At 48.0% G+C, this 19,513-nt stretch overlaps 1 protein-coding gene across 2 annotated transcripts in view; it reads left to right on the top strand.

Annotated features, from left to right (window-relative positions):
• The window catches only part of NUP93 (nucleoporin 93), a 120,838-nt gene extending 102,508 nt beyond the window's left edge, over positions 1-18,330 (top strand). For both annotated transcript variants that reach the window (XM_008257320.4, XM_008257318.4), the window contains 15 exons: positions 472-611; positions 3,568-3,700; positions 5,363-5,520; positions 7,501-7,666; positions 7,906-7,999; positions 8,685-8,876; positions 9,558-9,684; positions 9,801-9,873; positions 10,139-10,183; positions 11,705-11,821; positions 12,553-12,671; positions 13,473-13,590; positions 14,024-14,107; positions 15,967-16,095; positions 18,065-18,330. In XM_008257320.4, coding sequence (XP_008255542.1) covers positions 472-611; positions 3,568-3,700; positions 5,363-5,520; positions 7,501-7,666; positions 7,906-7,999; positions 8,685-8,876; positions 9,558-9,684; positions 9,801-9,873; positions 10,139-10,183; positions 11,705-11,821; positions 12,553-12,671; positions 13,473-13,590; positions 14,024-14,107; positions 15,967-16,095; positions 18,065-18,175 — 1,806 coding nt within the window. In that variant the 3' untranslated portion in view covers positions 18,176-18,330. The remainder of the gene's footprint in view (positions 1-471; positions 612-3,567; positions 3,701-5,362; positions 5,521-7,500; positions 7,667-7,905; positions 8,000-8,684; positions 8,877-9,557; positions 9,685-9,800; positions 9,874-10,138; positions 10,184-11,704; positions 11,822-12,552; positions 12,672-13,472; positions 13,591-14,023; positions 14,108-15,966; positions 16,096-18,064) is intronic.
• The last annotated feature ends 1,183 nt before the right edge of the window (positions 18,331-19,513 follow it).

The following is a 19,513-nucleotide window of genomic DNA, read 5'->3' on the forward strand; positions in this document are numbered from 1 at the left end:
GAAGGCTCCAGGAGGACAAAACCTGCATTATTTAGGTTTAACTCTTATTTTGAGCCTTAGGAAACTCAAAAAACCTTGTAAAGACTGAAGTGCAGCACTTGAGTTTAAATTCCTAGAGCCTTGGGCAATTACAAATGTATTCGCTGTCTCTTAAGGAATAACCCATTGAGATTCAGTGTTCTTGTTACTTTTATGTGATCTTAATTATCTAGGTGGTTACGTCAGATTTAGAGTAGTAACTGATCTGAAAACAGCTTAAAGGAGGGGCCGGGGGGCTCATCTGTGGACAGAACTGTGGCAGCTGGCTGGCAGAGGCACACTGATGCTGAGCTTGAGCCTGGGGGTCTCAACAGAAGACACTGGATTCACACCCTCCTGGCCCTGCCTGCCTTTGAAGTCTGAGTGCCACAAAGAGCCAGATAATTTTTCCAGCCCTGCAGTATTGTCACGCACAGTCTCCTTCATCCACAGAGCATTTCTGACATGTGGACCATGGTAAAACAAATGACAGATGTGTTGTTGGCACCAGCCACGGACACCCTGAAGAGCCGCAGCAGTGTGGAAGTGCGCATGGAGTTTGTCAGGCAGGCCTTGCGATACCTTGAGCAGAGGTAAGGCAGCAATTGCACAGTGGGACTGGCTTTCAAGTCCCCTGAAGTCTAGCGTTCCTCACTTCCTAAGTAGTCCCAGGCCATGTGCACTGTAGCTAGGATAATTTAAGCAAGACTGAAGATGGCTACAAGTCAATCCTGTTTTCAGAACCGTGTTCCCAGGACATGTTTCTGTGATGATAATAGAATCACAAATGTTAAGTCATGGTAGTTGGAGCACTGTTAGATTTCTCTTTGCCCTTCTGCCCCTCAATGATGAGTAGTAGGCCATAATACCTTAGATCATAATTCTATTTCCTAATATAGTTTAGCTATTACCTTAGGCTCTTGTGTTTTCTCTCAGCAGTTTTCTTTTTATTCTTAGCGATACTACGACGTTCAAACCTTAACCTTACTTGCCTTGTAGCTTTATTCATTTAATCCCCGTGGGGCAGGGCCCTTCCCAGCTACCAGTGCCTGTGATTTGTCCTGGGTTTCTTTGCTACCTCCTCACTGATTGGAGTTAGTCGCTGAGGGGTTTATGACTATGCCCTGGTGCCCTAACTATTATCACCTTTGCGAACAGGCCAGTGCAATTCACCCCTCCCTTTGGATACTTCTACCACTGAATGAACCAGCAGGGGCTGTTGAGTATGCAACAGGCTCTGTTTCAGAGACAGGGTGCCAAGGCTGTTCCTGCTGACTGGAAAACAAGGCCAAGTTGAACATACTTACTAAATTATAGCCCTTTGCCACGGAGCCTCTGCACCTGCCAGCAGTAGTCTTGGAGTGTGGTTGCCCTTTGTCAGCAAAATAATACTTCATTAGGAAGTCATAGATTTCCTTGGATGTAACTGAAGTAATTCAGACTCAGTACAGCAAAGAATGGGTTTTTATACTAAATACTACATTAATTATTTAATAGCTACATTAAATGAATACCATTAGGCATATTACACTCAGCCTCTGCTCCTTTGTTAAGGAAAGTCTGAAATTTTAAGCAGTTTTTTTTTTCTTAAGATTTTATTTATTTGAGAGGTAGAGTTACAGACAGAGGGAGAGACAGACAGTCTTCCATATGCTGGTTCACCCCCAAAGTAGCCCCAATGGCCAGAGCTGAGTCAATCAGGAGCCAGGAGATTCTTCTGGGTCTCGCATGCAAGTTCAGGGGCCCAAGCACTTCGGTCATCTTCCACTACTTTCCCAGACCATTAGCAGAGAGCTGGATCAGAAAAAAAGCAGCTGGGACATGAACCAGCACTCATATGGGATGCCAGCACTGCAGGCAGATGATTAACCTACTGTGCCACAGCACCAGCTCAGATAAACTTTAAATTCCATTTTGCATGAACTTTTTTGAAGTGTCTTCATATTTAGATATCTGTAACCTGGTCCATTTTATCTTGTATAGGAAGCACTTAAGAACTCTGTAGAGGATTTTAAGACCTATACTTGCAAATAAATGAAGAGAAAATTATCATTTCACAACCAGCAGTGTAGTAATTGTGTTGTTAGAGACCATCAGTGGAAACTAAAACCAACTAAAAGCTAAAGAAAGGAGCAGAATATTCACATGACTTCCCAAGAATTACCCAGCAGATGACTTATTCTTTACAAAGGAATAATACTAAATTACAATGGGAAATATGAGAGACAACTGCTGTTAACCAAATGGATCAGATCTAGTGTTACCAGTCGTGAAGGAAACAGCTTACTTGCCACCTCTCTTTGTGGGTCTCAGTGGGAAGTACCAGCATGAGCTGTGTAAGGCTATCAGCAACAAAGTGGAGCCTGAATCTGATCATGAGGAAATGACCCTACTTGTGGGACATTCTCCCTGTCACCTGGTCTGTATTTTTTTTTTTTTTTACAGGCAGAGTTAGACAGTGAGAGAGACAGAGAGAAAGGTCTTCCTTCCTTTGGTTCACCCCCCAAATGGCTGCTACAGCCGGCGTGCTATGCCGATCTGAAGCCAGGAGCCAGGTGCTTCCTCCTGGTCTCCCATGCGGGTACAGGGCCCAATGACTTGGGCCATCCTCCACTGCCTTCCTGGGCCACAGCAGAGAGCTGGACTGGAAGAGGAGCAACCGGGACAGAATCTGGCGTCCCAGCCGGGAGTAGAACCCAGGGTACCAGTGCCACAGGTGGAGGATTAGCCTAGTGAGCCACGGCACTGGCCTGGTCTGTGTGTGCAGTTAGAGGGGTGTGTTATTTTAAAAGATATCAGTATCTTGCAAGACAAAAAAAAGTGGTAGAATTATCTTACATTAAAGGAAATGAAAGGGGTGCCAAATGATTGTTGTGAATTCCTTTACTAGATCCTGGATTTTAAAAGATAACAAACTATAAAGGACCTTTTTAAGAAATTTTAGAGGACAGTTTTAGTGTTAGACTTCTTGATGTCAGTGATTTTGGAGTTATTTAAGAGAACATCCTAGTTCCTATGAGCTACATGATAAAGAATTTACAGATGAGTTAGCCCCTGCTTTCTAGAACATATCTTCAAATGATTCAGAAAAAGTATAAGCACATTTCTTGTGTGGATAGAAAGAGAGACGTGCACATAAATGTTACTAACAGTTGAAGCTCAGTAAAGGAATATATAAGTATTGGTTAAACTATCCTTTTAATTTTGCAGGTTTGAAATTTTTCAAAATGTAGAAGTGTAACAAGCATTAGGTTCTGAGCAGGAACAGTTCATCTGCACATCAGCCCTTACTGCACTTGAATTGTGCTCCTCTGGGGATTCTTTTGAGTGTCCACAGTGAGGCAAAGTCTTTACATTGATCTGCTGCCCACTGACTAAGCAGTGTAGTTTGTTTAATTAAGCATATGCAACTTTCTCTTTTGTGTTAGGTTTAAGTCCAGGGCCTGCCCTGTAGCGTTCAGAGCCCAGCGTCACAGATGCGGACATAGATGTGTGCAATAGATATTTTCAACCTCCTCATTGTTTGTTTTCCTTTTTGTGTTTTTCCAGTTACAAGAATTACACCCTTGTGACTGTCTTTGGAAATTTGCATCAGGCCCAGTTGGGTGGCGTGCCTGGAACTTACCAGTTGGTTCGGAGTTTCCTGAACATTAAACTTCCAGCTCCCTTGCCTGGACTTCAGGTATAGACACCATTCTCTGTGATATCAGTTATACCCAGAGCAGTTGCTCTCAGATTGCATTTTCAGTTAAAGGCAGGATATATAGGGAAACTGCCGTATGGAAAAGAGACCAAGGAAGGGGGGGTGGGGAGCTGAATGCCTCTTGGGCTGGTGGTAGTAAAGAGCCCAGATGAGTGGTGGTGGCTGCTCAGCCCGCGGTGAAGGAGCAGGGAGGTGGAAGGTATCCTCCAGTTCTAAATGTGTCAGGCAAGTTGAGCTGTGAGGACTTGCTGATGACCTTGGATGGGGCTATGAAGGCAGAGTCAGGGATGACTTCTGAGATTTTTACCAGAACAGCTGCAAGATTGGAGTTGGGTATGATTTTTAGGGCGTGTACCCTCTTCCCAGCTCACAATCCAGCTCACAATCCAGCTGAGGGAATTATCTTATCCAGGTATGAGACTAAGATAATTAGATAAAGGGAGGCTGGCTTCATAAAGCAGATGAGAGTCTTGCTTTTTTTTTTAAAAGATTTTTATTTATTTATTTGAGAGAATTAAAGACAGAGGAAGAGACAAAGAGAAAGGTCTTTGATCTGCTGGTTCACTCCCCAAATGGCCACAATGGGCAGAGCTGGGTCTATCCGAAGCCAGGAGCCAGGAGCTTCCTCTGAGTCTCCCACGTGGGTGCAGGGGCCCAAGCACATGGGCCATCGTCCAGTGCTTTCCCAAGCCATAGCAGAGAGCTGGACTGGAAGAGGAGCAGCCAGGACTAGAACCAGCGTCCATATTGGATGCCGGCACTGCAGGCAGAAGATTAACCTACTATGCCACAGCGCCAGCCTCAAGTCTCGCTTGCTTTTAAAAAATAAGTGTTCACCAGACTGCAGTCTAGGAAAGGGGAATTTCAGGAGGGGAAAACACCAGGAACAAAAACCTGGGAGCTGGAAAGAGGATCTGGAGTGTCAGTGTCAGGAGTATGAAGGCCTTGAATGCCAGGCTAAGCACTTCAGACTTCTCAGCTCAGAGGAGTTTGGGTGAGCAAGTGACATGATAAATTTGGGCTTTAGAAAGAGTCTGCCACAGAGCAAGGGCCAGGAAAGGATGTCTGTGGTTCACTATTCCGAATAGGAGTGGGGAGAGACAGAGACAGGCATGCATAGGTCTGCTGCACAGGCAGATGACCAGAGCAGACAGGAGAGTAGAACAGAGCTGCCTTTCAGATCCCTGGTGCCTGGCAGAGTCCGCAGTTGGCTCGTGGTGTAGTTAATATTATGTAAACTCAGGTATTACCATATGATAGTCTCTTCCTGGACACCTTTAGCCCTGACTTTGTAGGGGTTGTGGGAGTGCGTGTCTGTCAGTTACCACAGAACATGTCACCTGGGCACTGCAGACCACTGAGGTTCCCTGGGGAAGCCACAGGGCTGGCTGTGCAGCAAGTAAGGTATTTAGAGCTGAGCCGCTGCCACTTACCAGCTTACCTTGGACAAATGACCTAACCTCCCTGTGCCTCAGCTTCTTTGGACAGAGAGGAGGAGGAGGCTGTCAACAGTTCTTGCCTGGTGGGGTTGTGAAGGTTAGGTGACTTAGTACAGGGATAGGGGCTTAGTGGGTGTTGGTATGTCAAAAACAATCAGTTAGCTTCTGTTCATTTCTCTTGAATGTGTCTTTCCTCTTTCAGGACGGCGAAGTGGAAGGCCATCCTGTGTGGGCACTAATTTATTACTGCATGCGCTGTGGAGACCTGCTTGCCGCTTCACAAGTGGTTAATCGAGCGCAGCACCAGCTGGGAGAGTTTAAAACTTGGTTCCAGGAGTACATGAACAGCAAGGACAGAAGGTTCGGTGAATGAGATGGCGTAGCCAGAAGGAGCCGTGTGCAGTTAGAGGGGTGGCCTCCACTGGTGCTGTTCTCTTTTCCCTGCACATGCTCCTAGTACGCTTCTGCTAGGGCAAAAACGAGGTTTAGAAAGCAAGTAGAGCTCTCAGGAATAGCGCGTGAGCATGCAGAGGCTGCAGCTGACGTGTGGACATGCATGTGGCTGTGCCTGGGCAGTGTTCAGTGACAGTGAGAAGCACTGGGCTGGGAGTGGATTTCACTGATTCTGCAGATCTGAAGCTCGACAAGGACGCTTTATAAAATCGGGCATTTTTTAATTACACTTTTTAATACTCAGTGCTATTTCTGGACAGCCCTGTATGGAAATATGTTGTCACAAAGTTCATAATTCAAAGGCTAGAATTAGGAATTAATAATCTTGAAATATAATAACTGGATTAATTTACTGAGCTTTTTCCCTTAAGTTCTCTTGTGTTGAGTTTTTCTTTGGACTTTGCTAACATAATTGGACTTAAATTCCTGTTTAAACCCAGTTTGTATTTGAGACTACTTCAAAAAGTTCATGGAAAATGGGATTAGAAGATGGTTCTTTTGGTGTACATATTTTTGAGATTCATATTTTTTGCATAATACATAATTTCCATGAACTTTCTTTTTACTTACTCATTTTCAGTTTTGTATCTGAGAGACAGAGGTATCTTCTGTCCAGTGGTTCATTCTCCAGACGCCTACAACAGCTGGGGCTGGGCCAGGCTGGAGCCAGGAGCCTGGAGCTCAGTCTGAGTCTCTCATGTAGGTGTCAGGGACCCAACTACTTGAGCCCTCACCTGCTGCCTCTCAGAGTGTGCATTAACGGGAAGCTGGGCTCAGAAGCAGAGCCAGGAGTCCAACACAGGCGCGCTGATATAGAATAGTTTTCCCCAGTGGCATCTTAATGACTATGCCAAATGCCCAACCTTTCCATGAACTTTTTTTTTTTTTTTTTTTTTGACAGGCAGAGTGGATAGTGAGAGAGAGAGACAAAGAGAAAGGTCTTCCTTTTGCCGTTGGTTCACCCTCCAATGGCCGCCACAGCTGGTGCGCTGCGGCCGGTGCACCGCACTGATCCGATGGCAGGAGCCAGGTGCTTCTCCTGGTCTCCCATGGGGTGCAGGGCCCAAGCACTTGGGCCATCCTCCACTGCCTTCCCAGGCCACAGCAGAGAGCTGGCCTGGAGGAAGGGCAACCGGGAAAGAATCCGGCGCCCTGACCAGGACTAGAACCCGGTGTGCTGGCACCGCTAGGTGGAGGATTAGCCTAGTAAGCCACAGCGCCAGCCTCCATGAACTTTTTAAAAAAAGACCGCTGCTATACATGTATTTCAAAATTTTTGACACTGAAATAAACTTACAATTTAATTCTAGTCCTTATAAACTTTTTGAAGTACTCTCATAAATACATATATGTGTAGAAGTAATAGTGGTGACTACTCCATGTGTATCTGTGCAACACTAGGGGTCCTTTTCTTGGTTGTGTTGAAAATGCCATGTCAAGAGGTCAGACTACAAGCCCCTGTCTTGGTCATTTTCAAGTTTAATATCTTAGGGTTCCTCCAGAAGGACCCCCCAGGAAAAGGATTTGCGTGCAAGTAGTTCATCTGGGAGGCAGCCCCATATGCATTAGAGGCCAGGGAGCGGCTGCAGTGGTTAAGGGAAGGACTCCTGGCCCACCCTGCTTGAGGGCTGCTGGAAGCTGGAGTGTCTCACATTTCTGACCTGCTTCTGCAGCTCTCCACAGCTGAGCAAGGCCAGAGGCAAAGGCATGCAGGTGGTGGTGCTTAGAAGTCACATTGAGCAGTGATTCTGAGGGGCAGGGCCGGGACAGCGTATGTACCTTGGATGAAGGAAGGCTTCCTAGTTTTGTTATGTCCTTGGGACCTAGAGTGCTTTCATGTGCCCTTGAGAGTTTATACTGTGTCCGCCTATTCCCTTATTTCTTCAGATTGTCCCCAGCCACGGAAAACAAGCTCCGACTTCACTACCGCAGAGCCCTCAGGAACAACACGGATCCCTACAAGCGAGCTGTGTACTGTATCATTGGCAGATGCGACATCACCGACAACCAGAGTGAAGTGGCAGACAAAACTGAGGACTACCTGTGGCTGAAGGCAGGTGCCACTTCTCTGCCCAGCAGGCTTTCCCCCTTCCCTCTGCTCACACTCCCCACGCAGATTTCCCTGCTAATGTATGACTGGGTGATGGAGCGGTGCATTCTGTCTCCTGGTGCCATTTTTTATTGTGTTCCCCAGTTAATAACCACCGCCTTCAGCACTGAGCAGCTGCAGCTCTGCACTTAGGGCTCAGGATGTAGTTTGCACTGACGCGTGTGTTTCTTCTGGGGATTTAGTTGAACCAAGTGTGTTTCGATGACGATGGTACCAGTTCCCCGCAAGACAGGCTCACTCTCTCTCAGTTCCAGAAGCAGCTGTTGGAAGACTATGGTAAGACCCTAGACACTCCTACTTCTTCTCTGGGGAAAATCCTTCTTCTCTGAACTGTCTCAGGCAGAACACCACACAGCTGCGTGTGACTTACAGCGTACGTGGTTATGCACAGTGAACTGTGTTCTCTGATCCATTGTGTTCTGTAGTGGAGGTTTGCACAGGAAGAGACATAAAGAGGATTTAGCTGTTGCTTCCTGGTATGTGTTGCCAGTAACTGAGCATAAAGGAGAGAAAAATACTTCTTTCTGCTCATTGTTTAAAAATTTTGCAAAGAAGAGATTCTAACTTGTGGTCAGCAGTCCAGATTTCTGTGACTGTACGTGAATGGAAGCTTCTTTCGTGTTTTCTCTTCTCCCCTTACTGAATGACTCTTCTCAGGAAACAGGACATGAATAGTCCCTGTTAGTCCATTTTCAAGTCCTTATCTCTGTTTCTCTCTCAGCTGATGCAAGCAGTTTGGGTTTCACAGCACAGCTCTTACTTGCCAATCTTGTGGGGAGGTTAGGGTGGAAGAACCAGGTCACATTTTCCATGGACTTCTCTGTGTCCGGGGCCCCTTCGTTAACTCGGGCTTGTGCAGGAGCTTCCTTCCCAAAAGGCAAGGCCTAGAGGCACGCAGGACTGCTGCCCAGAGCCCGAGGTGGGCAGCACGCTTCTGAGTCCCCTTCATCTCTTCCCCCAGGCGAGTCCCACTTCACGGTGAACCAGCAGCCCTTCCTCTACTTCCAAGTTCTGTTCCTGACAGCGCAGTTCGAAGCAGCAATTGCCTTCCTCTTCCGCATGGAGCGGCTGCGCTGCCATGCCGTCCACGTGGCACTGGTGCTATTTGAGCTGAAGCTGCTTTTAAAATCCTCGGGACAGAGCGCTCAGCTCCGTGAGTATTCCTGGCTGGGTTAGCGGTGGTGTTATCACAGAACATCGCCCATCAGGGGCAGTGGCCGTAGAACTGTAACCAATAGGATTTGGGCAGACACTACCAGTAATTTCTGAGCATTGCAAATAGTTGAGCTTTCTGGAGGATTAGTGTTGTGTTTCTTGTGTTACCCCACCTCCTGCCACCCCGGTCATTCTCCCTGGTGTGCTCTCGAAGTGCTAGCGTCGTGTCCGGAGGGTGATGCAGGAGAAGCAGTCCTTAGAGTGGCGCTTCTGGATCCCGTTAGGGCTCTGGCCTTATGACACCAGCAACCCCAGCCAGCCATCTTCTGTACATTCCGCCGTGTGGTGAGAGAGCAATGAATGGATGCATTCGGATTCCTTCTTAGCACAGTGAAATCCTCTCGGAGTACATGCTATATTGGTCAATTGTACTATTTTTTTCATTTTAAGACCAGTGGACCGGAAATTTACTACAAAGGTCTGTTTCCTGTGCTGCATCCTTGGTGAGAAATTGAGGACAGGGTGGTAGAGAGAATTGAGCAAAGCTGGCACTGGCAAGCGTTGTCTAGGCTGCAGGAGTAGATGCTGCTGGGTCTACGGATTTAGCTTCCATGATTGTTGGGTTGCATGGGTCAGAGGGACAGTGTGGTTGTGACACGTTCTTTCCCCCACGACGCAGTCAGCCATGAGCCTGGGGACCCTCCCTGCATGCGGCGATTGAACTTTGTGCGGCTACTTATGCTCTACACCCGGAAGTTTGAGTCCACGGACCCAAGGGAAGCCCTCCAGTACTTTTACTTCCTCAGGTGAAGTTTGCTTTTGACCACTTACTTCAGCCAGTGTTGATTTCTGCCATTCTGAGAAAGACTGGTAGAGACCGCCAGTCCATACCCGAGACTGAGTTGCTGTTATCCCTGTACAGGGACGAGAAAGATAGTCAAGGAGAAAACATGTTTCTGCGCTGTGTGAGCGAGCTGGTGATAGAAAGCCGAGAGGTAGGTCAGCTGCCCCTGGTTCCCCATGCCTGTCTCATGGGAATGCAGGCTCATTTACCTCAGTGTGGTTCCGCCTGAGTGGGGGTGGTTATGAAGGTTTCCTTGGTGTCTAACAATGAAAATACTGATTTCAGTCTCATGTTTCTTAGTTAACGTAAGGCTTCTCCCATCCCTCTGTTTTCTTCCCCTGTAGTCTCTGGAGAATTCTTGGTTATGTTTATATCCTTACCCAATAAATTGAATAAACTTTGTTTTCCCTCCCCAGTTTGATATGATCCTTGGGAAACTGGAGAATGATGGCAGTCGGAAGGTGAGTCAGATGTTAGAGGAGGGATAGCTCGCATTGCAGGCAGGGCAGAGAGTATAGTTGGGTTGGGTTTTAGGAGCCAGGAAACTGAAGCTCCAAAGCTGAATGAAGTTATGTAATTTAAGAAACAAATGGAGAATGAAAGTTGTAGACCTACTTGATGACTTTGATTTTATACACATGTACATAAATCTGCAATTCCATAGTTTTTTATGTTCAGATTACTCATTGGTTCATGCCTGCCATTTTGCAGGCTGAGAAGGTTACATTTCTGCCATTCTTTGGGTCAGAAGATTTGAAAAAAAAAGAAGAAGAAATTGATTATTATGCCTACTCTGCCCAGATGGAGAAGTCAGAAATGGTCTTGGTCTCCCTGGGAAGGCCATTTCTGAGTGCCCAGAACTCAATACCGACCCTGGGAATGTGGCTCCGTAAGGGAGCCTCAGCCAGTTCCTGAGCCTTGTGATGCTTACTGGGTGTCACAGGAGAAGGCGAAGAGATCCTCTTGTCAGCAGCCAGTACTGACCCCAACTCTCCCTGTGGCCTTGAGAAACCCTTGCCCCCTTGGCTGCTCACTCTTCTCATTTGTAAAAACGAGTGGCTGGCCCAGTGGTCTCCAGAAGAAGTACTGCTCCTACTGTGTGGCTCAGAAGAGGGGCCATCTCCCATGCTTCTTGGGTGGTGACAGTAGCCGGGCACCGAGCTGAAGACTTTGCATGTAGCTCCTTATTTAATTGCCACAATAACCCAGTAGGGAGGAAACTGTAATTATCTGTGTTTTCCACTTGAAGAGATGGAGACAGGGAGGTTACTCTCAGATCACACAGGTAGTAAGAAGGGGACTGGAGTCGGAACCCCGTCCTTCAGCCCCAAGAGCCTCTGCTCCTCCCTGATCTCCCAGCTGCCTCCAGAATGGCCAGGACAGGTCAGCCTGACTTGGTCCAGCACTGATGGAGAGTCAGGGATGTCACTCAGTCCACCTCTGCTCTCCCATGGTTCCTAGGGCCTCCCTTCTCTTCTGACCATTTGGTTGCTGTTGAGTGGTAAGGGAGTGGATTTTTGTGGGTTTTTTTTGGATGTCCTGATACCATTGCCATGCATTTTGTTTTTCCCCTGAGTTCTTTTGCTGTCTGTTGTAGAGAGCAAATCCTGAGTCTTGCAGATATTTTCTCCAGGCCTCTGGGTTTTTCTCTCTGGTTCCTGCTCCTCGGCAAACCTAACATCACTGATAATTTCATCTACTGGGTCGTTTTTGAAAATTAGAAAGCATGGGTGTCAGATTTCTGACTCCTCTGTGTCCAGCGAGTCTGCTCTTTGTGTGTGGTTTCATTGGTCCCTTTTGTAGTTCCAAGAGGACCTTGTATCCTCAGGAAAGCCAGGTCTAACTGATGAACATGCACTGCTCAGGGCAAGCGTTTTCAGTTAAAGTATTTTTTGGCTCGCAGTTACTTCTCAGTGCTTAAAATAATAGCTCTGTGCATCCATTTCTCTCTCTTCCTCCCCCTCCGTAATTTGTCTTGTCAGCCTGGAGTCATAGATAAGTTCACTAGTGACACAAAGCCTATTATCAACAAAGTTGCTTCCGTGGCAGAAAATAAAGGACTGTTTGAAGAAGCAGCAAAGCTTTATGACCTTGCCAAGGTAAAATGTGCCCTTTTCCTTCTTCTGCACTTGATTGATCTGTTGGCCTTTTGCCATTCAATACACAAATATTTCAGCAATGCCATTGCTGTAGCAATCTCCCTGTTGAGGCATTTTCTCCCAGCAGTTAGGCACTTAATGATCCAGGGTGAAATTCCCATTTTACAGAATTATTTTTGCCCATAAGGCATTTCTGGCCAAATAAAAGCAGCATACTGAGAGGTTGTCCTGCAGGCATTGAATTGTTGTCTCACTCAGCCTCTGAATAAGCATCCCTCACATTCCGATGGTGAAGCTGCAGTAAAAATGCCATCGCGCCTGACTTGTGGGCAGTTCCGAGACACTCTGCTGACTAGAGCGTGCTGGGGAGTAGTGCTTCAGCTGGGCCTTCTCGGGCGGCTGGGAGTGACGTGAGCACCTCAGAACACACGATGGCTGCTCACGATTATGTGATCGCATTCACCCCATTCACCTAAGAGGAGGCAAAAAGAGGGTTATCAATCATGATTTTTTAATTTATATAAACATTTTGACTGAGGTATAACTAAGAGAAAAATATGCCAGTGTTCAGGGTGTACAGCTCAGTGGGTTTTGCATAGGTATGTTGTCTATGTAACCAGCTCCCAGATGTAGAACATTTTCCTCCATTGCCTCCGAAAATTGTCTGTTTTGTTTTGATTATGTAGTTTTTCCCTTCATTGGTTATCTCTTTGATCTTAAAACGTGAACAGAACGCTGATAAGGTGCTGGAGCTGATGAACAAACTGCTGAGCCCTGTCGTCCCCCAGATCAGTGCACCTCAGTCCAACAAGGAGAGGCTCAAGAACATGGCCCTCTCCATTGCCGAGCGGTAAGGCTGCGAGCTGGCGCCGTGGGGCCCTGAGGGTGCCCACCCAAAAAGTCATAGAAAGCAGCTCTCCGAAGCTCTTCTAGCTGTGTGCCTCCTGTCCTGCTGTGAGAGCGCCATGTCCCCACATCAGAACCCACACTGGGTACTGTCAGAAGTCTTTTAATGTTTTTACCACAGAGGGCGGTGTGAAGGGGTATGCTGACATTCTAACGTGCACATTAGCCGTAATTCCAGGCGTTACAGAGCTCTAAAGGCTGTCGTGCATACTGTGACCATCTCAGAGCATTGAGGAACAACACCAGTGATGGCTGGATGGGGGTTTTCTTATTAGAGTCAGGGCCATTCCTCAGAACCCACCTCCTCCCCTTGAGTCAACTCAGTTCTCAAACTCTGCTGATTTAACTCCCAGGCCCAGGCCAGGATCCTGCTTTTTGTACCCTACAGTTGCCCCTCCTAAGGTGACACTGCTGGGAACTAGCTTTGGGGTCGTACAAAGGAGCATGGCTTCTCTCCACGGAGCAGACATTCCCCAGAGATGGCACCAGGCGTTTTGCGCATCAGGAGCTCCTCTTCCTGGACGCATGGATGCTGGGATGATGGTCAAGGCTAGGAAACCGTGCTGCGTGAACAGTATTTGCTGATGGTTCTGTGCCAGATCTCCCATCAGTGCATGGCCATTTCCAGTGAACACTGTTTCCTGCTCCTTGGTCCCCTCAGGTCCAGAGGCTTGATGCATTTTAAATCGTGTTGCAAGTTCGTTAAGACACCAGTCCCCATGCCCACTTATTTTTTGTCTTTCAGATACAGGGCTCAGGGAATAAGTGCAAATAAATTTGTGGACTCCACATTCTACCTTCTGTTGGATTTGATCACCTTTTTTGACGAGTATCACAGTGGTCATATTGACAGAGCCTTTGATGTAAGTTTCAGGAGGGGTGTTTGAAGTACAGGCTAATGTCTGCCCTTGAAAATTCAAAATGCTTCATGGAGTACATTTAAAACAAAGGAAATGTCACTTATACGTGTATTAAATGAAGAAGGACAAGTGTGATCCTAGGAACTTAAAGGGATTTTCTCTGTTGCTTTTTTGTTCTTCTTTCTGTTCCTCTCTCCTTTAATCTGAAAACCAAGAGGTTTCTCAAAGAAGTCTAAATCTGTGAATTTTAGAATTATGCCAGAAAATGAGGATAAGAATCAAATTAGCAAGTTGGCATCAAAGCCTGTCTGTGTGTGAGGGAGAAGAGTTTTCTGTTCAGAAGCACTTTTTGAACATGCTATGTGCTGTTTGTGTAGGAGATGAAATGACTGAGAGAGCTATGACATATGTGGCTGGGGTTGTTTGTTTTAAACAGATAATTGATCGCCTGAAGTTGGTGCCCTTGAATCAGGAAAGTGTGGAAGAGAGAGTGGCGGCCTTCAGAAACTTCAGTGATGAAGTGAGTTCTCTTCCTGAGTGATGGGATTCATTTCTCCCCACTTCTTCAGAGACCTTTTAGTCTTAATGTATAATAGCTTTAAAAGAGTTCTACTTGAGGCCGGCGCTGCGGCGTAGCGGGTAAAGCCGGCGCCTGCAGTGCCAGCATCCCATATGAGCGCCGGTTCCAGTCTCGGCTGCTCCACTTCTGGTCCAGCTCTCTGCTATGACCTGGGAAAGCAGTAGAAGATGGCCCAAGTCCCTGGGCCCCTGTAGCCATGTGGGCAGACCTGGAGGAAGCTCCTGACTTCTGGCTTTGGATTGGTGCAGCTCCGGCTGTTGCGGCCAATTGGGGAGTGAACCAGCAGATGGAAAACCTCTCTCTCTCTGCCTCTCTTTCTCTCTGTGTGTAACTCTGACTTTCAAATAAATAAATACATTTAAAAATATATATATATTAAAAGGTGAATACAGGATGGCAAATGAGAAACAAAAATTAAAAGTAACATGAGACTGGGTTTTTAGAGGCAGGTCCAGTTTTCAGACCTGGTTTTTCCACAAGTGTCTACATCCCCTTCAGGCTATTGTCTGAATTCCTGCTTCAGAATATACAGTTACTTCGGGAACAATGGGTTTCTGGTTTAAACCAGATCCTCTGGAGTCTGGTTTAAGTCTTTTGTTATTCACTTGTCTTAGAGGGTGGTTCAGTGCCGAACTCTGATCTTCTTCCAGTAGTTATGGGTCCACTGCCATCCCTTCCCTCCTGAGCTGTGTTGTTTCTGAAGAAGCCAGTGCAGTGACTGTGCCTGTGGGCCCTGGAGCCACTGTAGAGTTTTTAAAAGCATGTTGCCTCTGTCTAGCCTGGGGGTGCTCAGCTGGGCTGCTCGCTGGAATCTAGGAGAACTGAAGAACTCTTCATGCCCAGGCCCTACCGCCGAAGATTGGGCTGTGCCCTGGACTGGGCTGTGGCCTGGACTCCCCTGGGCATTCCTGTGTGCAGTTGTGTAAAGCTCTCTAGAACCACAGATGCCAGACCCTGAAACGGCTGTCTGGTGCTGGGATGTCAATAGTGCAGTTCCACGTTAGTGGCTCCTCTTTAAGCAAATGCCTTGTAAATGCTCGTTTTTGTTTGAGGGGAGGAGATAAGGCCAACTTTGAGGGGCTCTGGCTACTGTGATACACGTAGTTCACGAGATCTTGCTTCTCGCTGACCCTTTCGCGCCTGCTGCAGGTTCTCTCTGCCCTTAGCCATGTTGCCTTCCCCTGATTGCAGCATTCACTGCCTCGAGGGCGACAATAAAGTAGAGCACCGAAGCCTGTCTTTGCAGGTGCTTCCCAGAACTCTGGCAGGGCTGTGCCGGTCTAGTGGAGACAGCAGTGGTTCTGAGACTGTGTAAGCTGTGTGGGTGCTGTGGACTGTGGAGAACTAGGGTGCATACCCTCACCTGCTGATATGCAACCCCAAGTTCTTTTTTTTTTTTTTCCCAAGACTTACTCATTTATTTGAAAGTCAGGGTTAGGGAGAGACAGAGATCTTCCACCCACTGGTTCACTCCCCAGATGGCTGCAACAGCTGAGGCTTAGCCAGGCCAAGCCAGGAACTTGGAACTCCAGCTCTCACATTTGCGTGGTAGGGGCCATCATCCTCTGCTTTTCCAGGTGCATTAGCAGGGAGCTGGATTGGAAGTTGCCAGGGGGCTGCTCTGACACTTGATGTCAGTGCCATCAGCTCTCAGCTCCTTCTTGGTGACCTTGTAGCTCTCCACTGGCGGGTGTGGGGTGTGGTGTGACCAGGCCTCCTGGAGCAGCCACCCACCCTTCAGGTGTAGCCGGCCCTGAGAGTTGGTTTTTTCCTGACTCCATGTGTTTGTTTCTGTACAGATCAGGCACAACCTTTCAGAAGTGCTTCTCGCCACCATGAACATCTTGTTCACACAGTTTAAGAGGCTCAAGGGGACCAGTCCATCGTCAGCATCCAGGCCCCAGCGAGTCATCGAGGACCGTGACTCTGTAAGACCCCAGCATGCGTGAAGAATGCTGCTGCGAGCCCCTTCCTGGCGTGGAATCTGTTGTGCTCTTAGGAGACCCCACGACCTGACACTGCTCTGTCCCTGGTGACCTGGCAGCTCTCCCAAGGAAAGTGTTAATGGGATTGCTGCTGTTTGCATGCTTAAAAAATAAGTGCTACATCTGCAAATACCTTTTAAAAATCAAACAGAGCGCTGATTTGTGGTTGATTTCACAAAGATTTCCTGCTAATTTAGAAATATTTTGTGAGGTGATTTTGTGAGTCTCTGCATTCATCAAAATCATACTTTATTTGTGACCAGTGCATGGATCATACAAGCCCTTGTTTCTGCTCTCCTCTGAGGCCCACAAACACCCTTAAGAGGTCGCTGGGGCAACGTAATTGTCCACTTCCTACAGCTGAGGGAACAGGTGTGAAGCTGGGGCGCAGCTTGTGGTTGTGAGCCCCTCGGCAGGGTAGGTGGAGGGCCCAGGCCTGAGAGCCAGGTCTGTCCCATACCTGAGCCTGCGCCCCTTCTGCTGCCAGCAGTGTACATGGCTCAGGCTAAGTACACCTCGATAAGAACTCTGGGACTCAAGCCACTTATGCGATCTGATTGATTTAGCAAAAGCACAAAGATATGTGGCCCAGTTAAACCAGAAGGCTGGTCAGTCTGGTGGTATTTTTAAAAATTACTTTTCCCTCAGCTTTTTCATATATATATTTTTAAAGATTTATTTATTTGAGAGGAGAGACAAGAGAGAAAGGTCTTCCATCTGCTGGTTCATTCCCCAAGTGGCCGCAACGGTAGAGCTGGACCAAGCCAAAGCCAGGATCCAGGAGCTTCTTCTGGGTCTCCCACATGGTTGCAGGGGCCCTGGCACTTGGGCCATCTTCTGTTGTTTTCCCAGGCCCATTAGTAGGGAGCTGGATTGGAAGTGGAGGCACCCATTTGGAGTGCTGGCGCCACAGGTGGAGGCTTAACCTACTACTCCACAGCACTGGCCCCTTCACATACTTTTTGATGAGACTGTCAGGACAGTGTCTATCTCCCAGGCCTGATGCTGGCAGTCAAGGAGTCTCAAAATACTGTCGTCTACCTCCAAGGATGTCTGTGGGCTATGCCCACTGTGACCCTCACAGGCATGGTTGTTGACTGAACTCTGTTGAGTAGCAGTAACTGAAGGCCACCCTAGTCACTTTTGGGAATGGGGTGACAGTTCTCAGAAGTCACCCACTGAGGCCTTAAGCCCACGCATGTGGGACCATGCTCTGCTACCTGCCCATGGTGGACACCTGTTGTTGGTGGGGTGAGCTCACTGCACTTGCCTCAGAGTGAGAGTCTGTTTATGATGAGAGGGACCCAGTGCAGTGCTGTTGGTGGGTGTGAGTATTGAAATGGTGGCCACTGCTGGTATTCTGTCCCACTGAGAGGAGCTGGTGGCCCACAGGCCCTTTCCACATTGGAAGGGACTGTCTCTGGGGCATCTTGTGTGTTTCAGTCTTTGTTGGACACTTAATTTTACACATCAGGGGTAAAGCCCTTCTCCTATCTTCCTCCCCCACCACTCTGCTTCTTTCTCTGAACGGTAGGGATGGGGTGGGTCAAAGTTGCCTGCCCCAGAAGTGGTTTAAAGGAAAGAGGGAGGAAGAGAGAGGTGAGGGGAGGACTGGAGCAGGCAGCTCTGAAGCTTAGGGCTGTGTCAGGAGCTAGACAGATGTGCGGTGGTTAGGCAGCTTGCCTGGCAAACCTTAGGCCTTGACACCTGCTGGAACAGGGGCCCTGTGGACAAGTTTTGCTAGTGCATGCTGAAGGAATGTGACAGGGGAGGGCAGCACTGGCATCCACCCACCAGCGATCTGTTCCTGATACCGCAGGCAGGAAAGGAAAGAGCATGGTGGTGGTTCCCAGGATTGTACCCAAACTCGCGAGCTAACCAGCTTTCTTCTCTTCCTCCTCCTTTCTCTCAGCAACTCCGAAGTCAAGCCCGGGCCCTGATTACCTTTGCCGGGATGATTCCCTACCGGACATCTGGGGACACCAACGCGAGGCTGGTGCAGATGGAGGTCCTCATGAATTAGTGCCCTGCGTAGGGGTGTCGGGGATGGCACTGTCAGTACATCAGGCACATGGGCCCGCTGGGTGGGGTTTCTGGCTTTGTTTCCATTGTGTTTTGTTTGTTTCGTTTTTTGTATTGTGTATTTTTGTCAATACCAATAAATTTCTTTGATTTGTATTTCTTTTCAACATTCTTTTCTTTTTTATTGTTTACTTTTTTTTTTTTTTTGCTTTGAAATTTTGTTTTAATTTTTATTTGTGTACTGGGGGGAAATGCCATCACTAGTTCCTAGGCCAGAGAATGAGAGGCTATATGTAGATGTCTGTGACTTAAATGATTAAAAGCATACCCCAGTGAGCAAGGACACGAAGCCTTTGGCAGTTACTTTTATTTAGATACGGTCTTCCACAGAGCAGAGCCACACTTCATTTTCAAGTTTGGGTGTGAAAGCCAACGTCCGCCTTAGGTGATTTCAAATTTCTGGGCAAGGTAACAAGCACTCTGTGGCCTCCCTCTTCTCTGGCTGCCTCGGAGCGTGGTGGTCTAAGACCGTTCCCCACGCCATCTGCTCTCGATCCAGGATGCATTAGCTTGCTGTTCTATTGAAGTCCACCAGTGTGGCGAGAAGGACGTGAGCCCAGAGTGAACTACTTAGGAAAGAAGGTCGCAGGTGCCTGCACTCACGCTTGAGGAGGCCAGGCCTCCCGCGGTACTCCCCTGTAGCTGCTTTACTGAGAGTCCCCCACCCGGGCTTGTGTGTGCCCCTCTTATCAACAGCTTTTCCCTTGTCTGGTGGTCAGTGCCTCTTGCGTGGACATCCCCTCTCCTGAAGATGATTGGCCAGGCAAGCTCATGGGTTCCTTTCGGAGTGTCCAGTGTAGAATCCAGACATCATGTGGCACCAACAGTGTGAGTATCTGTCCCCGGCAGCAGTGTCACCGGCACTGGTTCTGTTTCTCTCACCACCAGTTCCAAAGCCCTGGACTAAAAGAGAGAGGAAATGAGGACAAGCATTTGTCCCTGAATGGGGCAGCTGGGTCCATGAGACATAGCAGCGGTCCGCTCTGCTGGCCTGATGGCCTGGTCCTGAAGTGAGTTCTCGCTCAGGAGGGCGTTAAGATCCCCGAAGAGTCCCCAGAGGTGCTCTTGCTCCTAAGAAGAGATCTCAACACAGGGTGTGGTCCCCCTCACCACCCTGCAGTTGTGAAAGTAATTGCCAGCTTTTCTTTTGGGAGAGGGCTGATCTGTAGCTGATGGAACCATCTGCTGCTGGGGGTTGGCTTGCCTGAGTGCTGGCAAGCCTGAGGGCCAGCTGGGCTGTCGCTTGCCCTCTGGCCAAATCCTGTCACCCTGAAGAACC

This window comes from Oryctolagus cuniculus, chromosome 18 (genome assembly GCF_964237555.1).
Source record: "Oryctolagus cuniculus chromosome 18, mOryCun1.1, whole genome shotgun sequence".
NCBI lineage: Eukaryota > Metazoa > Chordata > Mammalia > Lagomorpha > Leporidae > Oryctolagus > Oryctolagus cuniculus.